Source organism: Octopus bimaculoides, chromosome 2 (genome assembly GCF_001194135.2).
Source record: "Octopus bimaculoides isolate UCB-OBI-ISO-001 chromosome 2, ASM119413v2, whole genome shotgun sequence".
NCBI lineage: Eukaryota > Metazoa > Mollusca > Cephalopoda > Octopoda > Octopodidae > Octopus > Octopus bimaculoides.
In genome coordinates this window covers 94,185,566-94,200,687 of record NC_068982.1, presented here as the reverse complement: position 1 = coordinate 94,200,687, position 15,122 = coordinate 94,185,566, and the positions used below count along the sequence as shown (strand labels likewise).

The following is a 15,122-nucleotide window of genomic DNA, read 5'->3' as shown; positions in this document are numbered from 1 at the left end:
ATATGTATTTATATGTGTATGTGTGTATGTGTGTATGTATATGAATGTATGCATGTTTATGTTGTGCGTGTATATATATATATATATATTAATATGTACATATGAACATACATACATACATACATACATACATACATACATACATATGTCTGCATGCATACATTCATGCGTACTTATTCGAAACTAAGTGCAGGCAATGTGTTTATATCGTAATTTTCCATTTTTCTGTTCTATTCTTCACAATCACATTTCTCTTCTATTACCATCATATTACCATTATTGTTATGACACTCTCATCCATTCAGTATAAAGATAAGAGATAACAGCAAGTTTTCTTGTGGTTTATTTCCTTTCGAACTACTGCTGTTTCATTTTTACATGTTTTTATTTCTTAAAACTAAAAGATTGCAATTTAAATGTCTTATTTGCTACAGAAACTAAAAATGAATATCCGAACGTTCGTTTTTATATTGTGTCATATAAGCTATTTTAGCTTGCAGGCCCTTGATTTAGAAAATATGACCGTGTTCAACCCTAGATTAGTTTACAAACTATTTAATTTATATTTCATTTTTTTTAACTCGTTTCCAAATTGTATCCATTACCATTCAATGAAAATTATTGGAACATCTTGCTGGTACCCAATTCTATATGGATTCTGAGCACAAATAGTTCATAGAGGAGAAATGCAAATTATATCTCTTTCTACATTACATTAGAGATGTTGAAAGAAATTTTGTACGAAAAGGAAATGAAAACAGGCCTCCAAATTAATCCCCTGCGATATAACCTTCTAATCTACAATGCTTCTCTTTTGGAACTATAATAAATAGTAAATATTTTCAGCATTATTAGATCTGTGAGCACTGACTTACACAGTATAATTGATTTTAACATGCCAGATGTCTCTTAGAAAAAGGCAATAGTTATATAAAAATCACTTACAGTAGTTCTACACAATAGGCTGGTTCTTCCTAATTGTCATTACTAAAATCAGTTTTCCTTTTTTTAACGTTCCTATTCTTTACATAGAGTTATAATCGTTTATTCAATAGATTATCTTTAGTAACAGTAGATATACATTTAAATTTCCGTGTTTTCTACCTTTCAGTAAAGTTTTAATTTTGTGTGCAAACAACTTCAAATAAACATCTAAACAATAAATCTACAACATTGTCATAATGATTGTGACAACAATTTTAAAACCGTCTGCAAGTTACTATAGTCAAGTCTATTCAACTCGTCAGTAACAACTTATATATCTTTTGTTCAATCTATCGTATCTTTCTCTTTTCTTTGCAGTGTCTGTTTGCTTTCTGAACAAGTCAACACAATAAAAATACATAAGTAAATATTTAGAATACCAAATTTTATCTCAAAATTCCAAATTAGTATAATTAGGACAAACTTGATCATCTTGACATCTAGCTTCTGGAAATACAGTATTGTTTCTTCCATTTTAACACTTTTGTTACCATATTTCTGTTGAAATGCTCTGTGTTTCTTTCAATTAATTTTAAATATAACAAAGAATTTAGTAAAATAACTTAGTTATCATTAAGCTAGTGTTAGGAACGTAAATTGTGACTATGGTCTGGTGGAAGAACTTATGAAAATAAGACATTTGTACTACAGAACCAGTGGCGGTTTCAGCCGGGTTGGTATCAAAAGAGTTAAACTACTCATAAATTGTAGCCACCTCCCTTTCTGTATCTGCAAACTTCAGCAGTTACATTAATATCTCTTTTGTGAATACTATGATATATCAGTTTGTTTTATTTCCATCTTCTTCCACCGAAAATATATTGAACAATGATGATATTTATTTTATTAGAAAACGTATACACAATCTTTTCTCCATTTATTCAGTGTGGGCATTTCCATTTAAATAATCCATAATTATTTGCACAAGTGAGTTCTATTTATTTTCTATTTTGAGCTAAACACTTACGTCTAATTTTTGTACACCACTATTTGAGATGTGCTCGTACTTTGAGATTGAGCTTTCTCGTTTTATTATGAACTAGTTGACTATCCTTCCAAATATATCCTTAATACCTTAATAATTCTCCATTTTTTGTCATTCAAGCTATTCTCTCAGTATATATGTATTATTCTCGTTTTGACCCACCTTTACTCATATAACATTTCAACCAATCTGTCTGAAAATATTTTTCTTCAACTTTTTCAAGATAAATTCTCACTCTTTCATTCTTTCTCTCCTTCAGACTTTCTCAATCATAGCCAACATTTTGAAAACTTACTCTTTTGCGTTCAGGTTCTTTGCCAAAATTGTTTGACATTTACATTTAAAAGCATAAATTGATTCTTTTGAGTCCTCCTACCACTTCCCAGACAGATAATTTTGCGGTGCAATAGTAGGATTATCTATCAATGAATAGACTATCTAAAATATCATTCCCTTTATTTAAGATACTACTGCGTAATTTGTGAGAAATATAGCTGCTATGTTAGCAGAAGAAACAAACACATAGAGATTCCATTGTTGGCTTGTGAGCAATGATTTTTTGCATGCACAATCTCTTTAGTATATCCAGTTAAAATAGTGGTAAGAAACTCTTTAGAGAGCAGAACAACAGAAGGTATTCAGAGAAGAAGCCCTCCTTAGCACTAGCACAGCTAGAGTACGTGCCGCCCGGGCCCTCCTGTTTACCGCCCCTGGACCCCCACAAACATGCATATTGCCTACAACAGACCAAAAAGTGGTGCCACCCCCTCTACGCTGATGCACCTTAAGCAAGAGTTTCAGCCTTTAACTTCTTACACTTTGTGGGAGCCAAAGAGCATCCAGGCCATGACTCCTGGGAGACCTTGCTGCTTTTGCTTTGCTGAGGGCTTAAGTCTCGCTTCGAGGTCTCTCTAGAGTTTTTCTACTCCGTGATTTTCACATTTTGAGGCAACTTTCATCTGTTTCTTTAGATCCCTTCTCTTCCTCCGGATGTTATCCAGCTACTACTGGCGTTTGATTTCTGGATAAATGATTTTGCTTTTGACCCTCTTACTCTATAAGTGTCTCTGCAGATCGTATAAACAATGACTCCGCATGTGGCTAGCTTGTGTTCCAGAGTGCTCTTCTCTATGAGCACATTCAGTTTCTGGACTGTTTTCAGGTCCAGTGTCTCCCATTCTTCTTTTGTACTTACAAGCAGCAAGTTGACTTTACAGCGTCTGATATCAACAGTCTGTATAAATCTTTCGTCTGAATGATCAACATGGATGTCTTTGGGACTGTAGTTTGACTTCTGCTCTTGGTTCCAACGTCTTACATGCTGGAGCAATACGCTGCTGTTCTTTTAACAGAGTACTTACACATTACTTTTTCGACTTTTAGATCTTCATGTCACGTAGAGTGGAGAAAACTCTGCCACAGGTACATGGAAATTCCATTTGTCCTATGCTTGTAGTCTGATGTGGATCATAGCGAAATTTTTTACCAGTGGATTCATCATTCTCTCCCTCTTTCGTTAAACCTCGGGAGCATCTTCCATTGCTGAATTCGTAGCATTTTAAGAATAATGACAAAGCGACGAGCTAATCCTCACATCCTGTGTATCACGCCTTTCAAAGTCGCTCGATCTTTCCCGCAGGTCATCCGTCTTGTTCCTAGAAGCCAATGGTCTAGATATGCATCAGTGGTAAGAAACATTCAAGATGACTGGATAACAGTTCTTCAGAGAAGACACCCACCTCATACAAGTGTTTCGGCCTTTAACTTCATGCACAATAAGGGGACGCACCGCATCCAAGTCATGACTCTTGGGCATCCTTTTGTTAACTCTTTTTTAGCTACTTTGATATCGGAGACTTGTGCATTTAAACCGCTTGGCTATTATTTCACCTAATTGTAACTCATTCCTGTTGAGTCTGCTTTCAAACTTATACTTAAAGAAATAAGTTTGGTTGTCATAACTAATGCTCCTTGTATTAAATATGTAAACATTCGCCAACAATTTGTTTGCACCATTTTCTCAACTGAGTTCGCGTGGTTGACTGTCGACCCCATTATTGCAAAAAAGAACTGAAGCGTCAAATATTTATTTATTACAAAGCGATGTAAGAAACACTTTGAAATAATTGCCTTTCACAAGTCATTTAGATTTTTAAGCTTGCCGCCTACATTGCTTCAGTATGCAAGATATTCGTTGAACTGCAGGCTATTCTGAATCAAAAAGAATTATGCAAGAAGAATATAAGTATGTTTACATACAACGTAGATCTTTACGAGCCAACACACGTGAGTTTCAAAATATTCACTTTTCTCTCTAGAAAATATGGCCAAATCTCCAAACGATACTTAGACGTCTTCCAAAAACATTACACATTGAATAATATGCTCCTGAAAAAAAAGTAGGCTAGTAATAGCTGGATTATTTTAAAGCAGAGGTCTGCTCTATGAAGGCTAACTTTGGTGTACTCACCAACAGCAGCAACAGCGCAATTCCTTTAAAATATTACTGGCTAATAGCATTAAATTGGCTGAGGCCTTGTAAATAAAAACGTGTAGACTAACTGTACAAAAACCCGTCAGATATATGTATTGTGTGTGCGCGTGTATATCGGAGTGATCTGACAGAATAGGTGTATCGAACTAAATTTCCTTTAATCATTTGATTTTGTCTATGGCCTGTACCCATATACGCATATCTCGACTATGTTTTGCCATCATATGAACTCAATAATAAATAATATACGTTCCAGACGAGGTAATGGGTGTGATATAACGACAGAAAGCAGTAAAATCGTTAAATACTGGCAGGGAGATACTTAAGTTCATTTTGAGCATTCGCTTATGTAACTGAAAGTGTGTATCAAATGTAAGCCTACTTGATATTAAGTTTTATTTGATTCCTAAATGTTCAAATATGTAAATAAGTGACAAAAGTACTTTAAACAAATCCTGAAATTTAGTATTCTGAAACTTAGCTCATCAATATATGCTACATTAACCCACAAGTGAAAAATACATAGCTTCGTCTCAAATGTATCAAGTTACTTTTGCTTATAACCATCAATTTCAAATTCTGAACTAAAAACAAGTTCACGTTTCCTAGTACGTGACACGTACCAGGCAAATTGTTTCTGTTGTTCCTCGCAAATAACTAGGTCATTGATTAATCCTTGACTACAGTTTTTACTTTATCACTTCGTTCATTTCCCACATCACTATCATGTTTATTTAACCACTTTTACATTATTCTTTCATTTATTTACTGTTCATTTCAGTACATTTATAACGAACTTATTTCGGTATATTCACAGGTTTAGATTTATTTTGTCTCTCCACTTTTTTAAGCACCATTTTCATAACTGAAAAATGGTGTCAAGTTTTCAGTCCATTGCCGAGTAAATCAAAGAACATTGTATGATGTTTCCCATATCATAGTCTGTTCGTGCTGAGTCATATATTTATGTTGTTGTTTTTTTCTTTAGTTCGTCGTTTATCTATAAATGATTATGCTCTGTGCCATAAGTTTTCGTTTGTGTTTGAAATATTGTTATTGCGAAGACGTGTGGCTTCATGATTGTGGTACCGATTCGCGGTCCGGGAGCACATGGAGTCCTTAAGAAATACACCTCATTTTACGATACTCCAGTGCACGCTGCTGAAAATGACAGGCATCTCGTGAAGTTAAATCTGCAACGGACTGGGCACCGTCCAGGAAGGGGCTCTCTTTAATGAGTGTATCTCATGAGCACATTGTCTGGTATTTTGAAGGACTTTATGCTACTATCCTACATTATTTGAAAAGCTGCAAAGATAAAGAGAGGAAACAATGCGCTGTGAGCTGATATTTATAGCAGTTAAATGAAAAATATTTGTAAATCTTCCAAGTGGTATTTTTAAAGTTTATGACGGTACTGTACGGTGTGCTGCAATATTTCATATACTTATCAGTACTGTATCTTTTATGCTGTTTCATCGGTGTAGTTAGGTTCTTGTTGCTACTTTAATATAGAGAAAAGTTTTGTTATTTCATTCTTATACTTATTCCTGCATTATTAATACGCTGATCGATTTCCATTGCTTGCTTCTAAGGATTTTCTGTGTTTCAGTACTAGTATTACTTTGTAATAGTCTTCTATTTCAATCATATCTTGTACTTTATGTGCTCAATGTAGATACAAGCTATTTATGTATGTTCTAAAATAAATGTTCTGGAATGCTTTTAGTATTTTTCTGGTATTTTCGTGTCACAGTTAATCAGTTCACTTAATTTACAGTTTTTTTATATTTCAATTTACAAATTGGAAACTTCTTAGGCTCACAAACTACATTCGACTAACCGGAGTACCAAGAGATTCAGCATATGAAATCAAATCGAAATCTGCTATAAAGTAATCCAAATACAAAATTGTTATCGAACATTTTCTATCAAGTCGTGCAAGCTTTGACATCTTTAGGAAAATATTCTTTTTGACGTAGGAATTACAAGTGTTATGTCTCACTCATAGTGACTATCCCCCTCCCCAAAATTTCAGGCCTTCTGCCTATAGTACAGCGGACTATTATTATTATTATTATTATTATTATTATTATTATTATTATTATTATTATTATTATTATTATTATTATTATTATTATTATTATTATTAAGGCTGTGAGTTGCCAGAATCGTTAACACACCATCAAAATGTTAGGCCGTATTTCGTCTGCAGCTATGTTCTGAGTTCAAATTCTGCCGAGGTCGACTTTGGCTTTCATCCTTTCGGAGTCGGTAAAATAAGAATCATTTGAGCACTGGGGTCGATGTAATCGACTTACCCCTCCCCCAAAGTTTCAGGCCTTGTATCTATAGAAGATAGGATTATTATTAAGGCGGCAAGGTGGCAGAACCGTTAGCACGGTGGGATAAAAGCTTTGCGATATTTCGCCCGTCTTCACATTCTGAGTTCAAATTATGCCGAGGTCGACTTCGCTTTCTATCCTTTCGGGGTCGATAAATTAAGTAACAGTGAAACACTGAGGTCGATATGATCGACTAGTCCTCTCCCCACCAAATTCCAGGCCTTGTACCTTTAGTATAAAGGATTATTATCATTATTATTTATTATTATTATTATTAGTAGTAGTAGTAGTAGTTGTTGTTGTTGTTGTTGTTGTTGTTGTTAGTGTAGCAGAATGGTTTGACTTCGATTTCGGTCTTATTCTTGATAGGATTTATGTGGCTAGCGGGTTACTGCCAGTAACCTTAAGGTATCCACAAGTTTTCAGTAGTCTTTCACGATAATATTTGCTATCCATAAGAGACAAACTTTCTGTGGGAGCTCTACCGGGCATTTTATTCCAATTTCATGCAGCCATTTGTGTATATCTTTGCTTACTGTTCCCAACGCGCCAATTATTATAGGCACGACCTTTACAGTTTCCATACTCCAAATTATTCCTATTTCAAACTTTAAGGGATTATATTATTTTTGTTGTCCATCCTCTTTCTTTACGATTCATAATAGGTCCATTAGTAAGCAAGTTCGCTTTACCTTATCTATAATTGTTATGTCCGGTCTATTATTTTCCAATTTCTTGTCCGTTATTATCATAATCATCATCATCATCATCATTATTATTATTATTATCATTATTATTATTATTATTATTATTATTATTATTATTATTATTAAGGCGGTCACCTGACACAATCGTTAGCACGCAGTGTAAGAAGCTTTGTGGTATTTCATCTGTCTTTACATTCTGAGTTCAAATTCCGCCGAGGTCGACTTTGCCTTGTATCCTTTCGGGATTGATAAATTAAGTACCAATGAAACACGGGGTCGATATAATCGACTAGTCCCCTCCTCCAAATTTCAGGCCTTGTGCCTTTAGTAGTAAGGATTATTCTTATTATCATTATCATTATCATATACACTCAACCGATTAGACTGTTGGGAAAGAAAAAATCCTAACATCGGGCTACAGCAAGTAACCTTAGATAACAAGAAACTTCCTAACTATCCTAGCTGTCCCTAATAACACAGTTTTCTTGAGCTGTGCTAAACTGGGTTTTATGTCTGTTCAGATATTTAAGGATAGTTCCCAATGCACCTATAACTACTGGGATACATTTTATCCGCACTTTCCTTAGACTCTGTAATTCAATAGTTAGGTCCTGGTACTTTACTATTTTTCTATACTTCTCATATTAATTTCATCATTTGGGACTGTAAAGTCAATTATCTGACATTTTCCATTCTCTTTAACTACTACTACTCCTACTACTACTACTACTACTACTACTACTACTACTACTACTACTACTACTACTACCAAATAAGGCCTTCTAGCTTCTATTACTCTCTCAGTCTGAATGTTGAGGTCCCACAACATCTTATATTTATTATTTTCTAGTACTTTACTAGGATCATGTTCATTCTTATATTTCTTACTTTCTAGTTGTTGTTGTTGTTATTATTATTATTATTATTATTATTATTATTATCATTTTAAGATAAAATATGGTCCGTTGTCTTCTGCTGAACCGGGGTCATCCCTTGACCCTAGGGTCACAGCAGGTCCTCATCTCATAGAGAGTGCATGGCGTAAAATGTGTGCGGAACCTAGCAATACCATTTTCTGAAGTTCTCCCACGTTTACACTGCAAGCGAGTTTGTCGAGCTGCTTATCTAGGCCCTTTTTAATTAGCCCTAACGCTCCAATCACCACTGGTGCTGTGCTGCTTTTCATTCCCCACATCTTGGTCACTTCTATTTCTTGGTCTTTGTACTTAAATAACTTCTCAACTTCTTTAATGGACACATTTCTCTCTGATGGTACTGTCACATCTATCATTAAGCATTTCTTAATCTTCCCATCTTTGATGATTATACCCGGCCTGTTTGCCTTGATTTCTTTATCGGTGTTGATTGGCATGTCCCAGTGTACTGTTACATCATCTTTTCCGGTCACAGTTTCAGGTGCAGCCATTACTGAATCAAAAGGCATAAAACTAAAAAAGAAAACTGCTCAACAGAAAAAAGGACAACAAAAATGGAAAGAAAACTTAGAAAGGATATACAATGCATGAGAGGCGACCTATCAATACTGACCGAAATAATTAACGGAAACTAGGTCAGCCAAAGAAAAGCCAAGAAAATATGCAAAAAGCATGGAATCAAACAAGAAAATGAAATACCTAATGCAAATGCACAGCAACTGTCACGATATATAAAGAGAAGCAAACAATTTAGACAAAACAAATTATTTAAAGAAGATGGGAAGAAATTTTACGGGGAACTCGGTAAACAACAAATAAATGTTGAGTAGCCGCCGAAGAAAGAGGATATGGAAAATTTCTGGAGTACGATATGGGAAATTAAAAAAACAACATAATGAAGATGCAGATTAAAGAACAAGAAACACTCCTGGAAAATAAAGAAGTACTTGCTACGGTTAAAAAGTTCAGTGATGATATGAGGATGTAGTTTGGACTGGAGAAATGCGCGAAAGCCACTTTCATAAGAAGCAAACTGCCATGTTCTGCGGATTTCCACGTAGCTTGTTATTGTTATTATTATTGTAGAACAAGTAGAAAGATAACTTTTATTCAACGCATAGATACGGAACAGTATAGATATAAGGATAGAATCCTTTTTTTCTTTTTAAAAGCAGAAAAATTTGTCGGCAGCCTATTATTATCATTATTATTATTATTATTATTATTATTATTATTATTATTATTATTATTATTAGTTGAATTTCTCAATAAAATCCTTTTACTCTTCTGTCAACTTCACTTGAGTTGTACAAGTTTATAGAATGGAAATATTATAAACATTTTCTTACAATACGTTTCGAAATGTTTGCTTAGTGGTATCTGATGAATATCAAGGTCTCTTATCGGCTATTGGTGCACTTGTGAGCGTTCCGATAATACGTTTCCTGACTGGTCAATATAGATCTCTTCACAATTCGAGCATTTGATGCAGTAGATTAGGTCTCTATTTTACAGTTCATAAGTGCATTTGTAAATATTCTTCCAGTTTCTTTTTATTGATATATTGATCGGTATGTATAAACATCGTCTGTCGCATCGATTGTCATTGTATTTTGATACTATGACAGTTTTATCATTGTTCTTTAGGTCAAACTTTGCTTTTGTCAATAATTGCTTTAAATTTTAGTGTTGCGTTTTACTTTGAATCAATGTGCAGACAGTAATTATATCTTTTAGTTCGTTACGTTGACTAATGATAGGTAAGTTTAATTTGACGACAGTAAAGATATTCTGGAAACATGAGTTGTGTAATATGATGTTCTGTTTTCGCTTTCCGCATTCTTGGGTTTCTCCAAGTTGTTCGAAATGTATTTGTTTATGAAACGAAAAAAAAATTAAGTCCAAAATCTCCGGTTCAAACTTTTCAAGAATTGCTTTATGTATACATGCACATAACCGCTCGCCCACATCCACAGATATAGACACGCATACGTATATGTATAAATATGTGCGCGTGTGTGTGTACATATTGATACGGACATACATATATGCATGTATATATACATATATATTGTTATAAATATATGTACATTTAAAGATAGATAGATAGATAGATAGATAGATAGATAGATAGATAGATAGATAGATAGATAGATAGATAAGCGTAAGGAATATATTCACGTGGAACAATACGTACGCAAAAAAAAATAACCAAGTCTTATCTTGAAGAAATTACAGCTTAACTTTCGAATTTATCAGTACACTACCTGGTAACTATCTATGTTATCCATATCATTCTTAATTTGGCATTCCTCAACGTAAAGGAATTAACACTCTGATATAATCCAGAGCTGGCTAACCACAATGAATGATAAGGAACATACCATTTTCTATAAGTAGGGGTAGATATTTTTGTTTGAGTAGAAATCCATTAAGTTTTGTGATACGTTTGTCTCTGGTGCATATTTTTCTGGCAAGACAGTATGGGATATTGCGTTCTGTATGTGTTTGGTGGCATGATTTAAAGTTCAGATACTAATGTGTGTCTGTGTCTTTATAATGTATCATTTTTAATTACCATTATGTCGATAAATAGTAATTCTAAGTGGCTCATATCCTTTGCAATTTTCGGAGTTGGGTGCAAATTGCTAAGGTGAGTACTGAATTCTTCCAGGATGTCTAGAGATATATCTATATTATAAAGAAATCCTCAAGATTTCTCTTCTGTGCACATTCAATATACATTCTAAAGTCAGTGCCGTAGTTTTCTTATACTCTTTGATGTAGATGTTCTAAGTATCCCATTACTGAGTTCACATAAACTGGGAAAGCCTTGCCTCTAATTTGAAGATAATTCTTCCTATTGAATTCATTGTTTCCAAGGATAGGTTTGACTGGGCCATGGCGAATCTACTACAAATCACTTGTCTATATTTTCCTCTTCAATATTTAATCGCCTTTATTCCTAAATCGTGTGGAATGTTTATATTGACACTACATAAAAACGAAGCAAGAATGAATTCGATTCCATTGTTTTAGGAAGAAAGGATAAGAACCCAATGTCATCCTCATTGAAATTTGGTATGTCGGTACATAATGGTTTGAAAATTATGTTAACAAAATTGCTTAGACGATATGTAGGGCATGCTGGACCAGCTATAAGAGGTCTATGTTTTAGATATTTTCGTTGTAATAATTTTATGTATTCACCATCTTGTTCCTTTACTGGATTTCGAATTTCCCTTGGCTTATGTATTTTCGGTAGGTCATATACGTTGCTGGGCTTAGGTCTAAAATTCGTAATGTAGTATCTTTCATTGGTGATGAGTTTAATAACAGTATTAAAAGCACTTAAGGCAGGAATCCTGTTTATAGCATCAAATGTCTTTCAACATCTGAATATAGACGAATCCCCTGCAGATTATTCTGACTAAAATGTCTGTGAATAAGCACTGGGAAATATCAACAGTGTTGGTGCGCTCACCGAGCTGTTACGGCTAAGCTACACTCTAAGTGGTTAAAATTTGACTATGCATAAGGCACTGTCAATGTCAGCTATGTTGGTGCGCTCACCAAATCGTGACATCTGAGCTGCATGATAAATGTTAAAATACAGTTTATAAGATGCAGCCTGCTGGAGCACTATTGCAAAGTATTTAAAGGACAGATTGAAACATTTCGTTACAGCTATCAATAGTGGAACATAGCTGTCGGATAATACTGCTACTATATAATCTCGAAGAATGCAAATGGCGCGAAAATGTGTTTTATCATAGTATGTAATATTGTAAAATTTTAGAAGATACAAAAATAAAACGTAAAAAGTAGACTATGCTGGATGATAACAAGCTAGACATACAGATAGACAGACAGGTCGATAGACAGACAGACAGACAGACAGACAGACAGACAGATAGATAGATAGATAGATAGATAGATAGATAGATAGATAGATAGATAGATAGATAGATATATGGCTATATAAACTTACAGCAAATTTAGATCCTCCTACCAAATGCTCGTCAAATGTATTCTTACATTGTAGTTATATGTTTACGCGTATGTGAATGTATGTTTCTGTATGCGTGTGTATGTATGCATATGTGTGTGTGTGTGTGTGTGTGTGTGTGTGTGTGTGTGTGTGTGTGTGTGTGTGTGTGTGTATGTGTGTGTTTGTGTGTGTCCCAGTGTGTTTTTATTTTAAGAGAACAACATGTAACTAAGGGACTGAACATAGTGTGATGGAGCACGAGAAAAAACTATTTACTGCAAATTGATACCAGTTATATATGTATGAGTTCGTATGTTACGAATAGTTTTGTACAAAAGATTTTTAATGTTATTTCTATTTTTCCATATTGCTATATTTTCTTATTCGCAGCTCTACCACTAGAATATCAAAACTATCAACAAACCAATACAACATTATCAACTTCCAATGAAGAGACAGATTACGATGAAGTTATGATTCCACATCGCATTGATTTTAAGAAATATTTCATTAACCCTGAAAGACAAATTCCTCGAAGATCGTCATTTACAGATGTCGAAAACGTGTTGAAAGCTGAAACTTCGACTTTAACTTTACCGAAAAGGGAAAGGCAATGTATCTCTTTACCGAGAGGTCAGATAGAGGAAACTAATATTCTGGAATCGCCAGTAAGTAATCTTCATATCATTTCGTCAATAATTGTTTTTGAAAATAGGTAAGTTATTTCTTTTATGAAACGAAAAAAAAATTAAGTCCAAAATCTCCGGTTCAAACTTTTCAAGAATTGCTTTATGTATACATGCACATAACCGCTCGCCCACATCCACAGATATAGACACGCATACGTATATGTATAAATATGTGCGCGTGTGTGTGTACATATTGATACGGACATACATATATGCATGTATATATACATATATATTGTTATAAATATATGTACATTTAAAGATAGATAGATAGATAGATAGATAGATAGATAGATAGATAGATAGATAGATAGATGGATAAGCGTAAGGAATATATTCACGTGGAACAATACGTACGCAAAAAAAAAAATAACCAAGTCTTATCTTGAAGAAATTACAGCTTAACTTTCGAATTTATCAGTAGACTACCTGGTAACTATCTATGTTATCCATATCATTCTTAATTTGGCATTCCTCAACGTAAAGGAATTAACACTCTGATATAATCCAGAGCTGGCTAACCACAATGAATGATAAGGAACATACAGAAATGTTTAAGGTAAGTACAGAGTATTTCACTCCATAGGTAAATCTAAGTTCGCTCCAGTGGATTTCATACAACATACAATCAAGACATAAATTAGAATGGAGGATTACACTTCAAAAAATGTGTTTATCATAGTATTATTCTCATTTTTATGTGTATGATTAGTATTGCAACATACTTAACTCATCTCAATGATACTCTTCTAATATTCCAAAAAAGTATTAAACATAATTGCTATGGACTGGTCTGAATATCCAAATTAAAACGATTTTAATTTATTTCCTCTTTATTTCCACTTCCTTTCGATTTCTTTTAAATCTATCATTTTATCATCATTATAAGTGATCAGTGAGTGAAATACTTCCTCACCTAATTAAAGTTTTTACTACAACTAATTGTATAAATTAATGTATTCCCTTAAATTCTAAAACCGACAATATAAGTCTCAATTATACGAGAACTATACCCATATCGTATTTCAAAGCAACTTCTAATATCATGTAGCGTAAAGATTTATGATCCGTCATTTAGAATATACTTTAAGAAGAACTATCTAACGCTTGACTCTTCAGTTCGCTCCACACATCCTCATGAATAAAACCTTCAGCAAAACTGCATAGGAGTGTCTAGCTTGGAGGAATATGCACTGCAACTGAACCAATATAAGTGCGACATCAAAGGACATTAGGATACTTATCCAGTAGAAACACGTGTCGGATTGGAATTTAATATCAATTTAATGAGAATAATAGTGTAATAAACAAATTTTTAAGATGAATAATTCGCCGTTTTCCTTTGTGGTGTCTTGATGATATATATATTTACACACACACACACACACACTCGCACATACACATACACAGACACAGACACACACACGCACACACACATACACACACACACACACAAACACACAAACACACACACACACACATATCTATGAATGTATGTTGTTATGTTTCGGTATTGTCATTCTCTTGCCAAATAAACAGACGCGCTATATATTCGTATATGTATATAGTGCATGTGTTTAAGAATAAAAAATGACCATCGCGAAAAATAACAATGTCGGTTTCAACACACGATTTCACATCAAGAAACTTGCAACACAAATTCATAAACGTATATCTGTCCGTCTGTCTGTATGTATGTCTTTTGTCTGTCTGTCTGTCTGTATGTATGTATGCATGTGTGCATGTATGTATGTATGCATGTATGCATGTATGTATGTATGTATGTATGTATGTATGTGTTTATTTATTGTATTGTATCGTCTGGATGTGTTGCGTGTAACCAATGGAAATCACATGAAACTGTTTGATGAGCTATAAACTCTGCTGAATTACCTTAATGTTTCCTTTCCTTCATTAGAATTTCCAAATTCTAAATGTCATTTAAGGACACTCTGTATATATGTATATATATATATATATATATATATATAT

General features: G+C 33.9%; 1 protein-coding gene across 1 annotated transcript in view; it reads left to right on the top strand.

Annotated features, from left to right (window-relative positions):
- Nucleotides 1–15,122, top strand: part of LOC106883370 (uncharacterized) — a 232,528-nt gene that overhangs the window by 185,221 nt on the left and 32,185 nt on the right. The window contains exon 5 of the mRNA XM_014934362.2: nt 12,832–13,109. Coding sequence (XP_014789848.1) covers nt 12,832–13,109 — 278 coding nt within the window. The remainder of the gene's footprint in view (nt 1–12,831; nt 13,110–15,122) is intronic.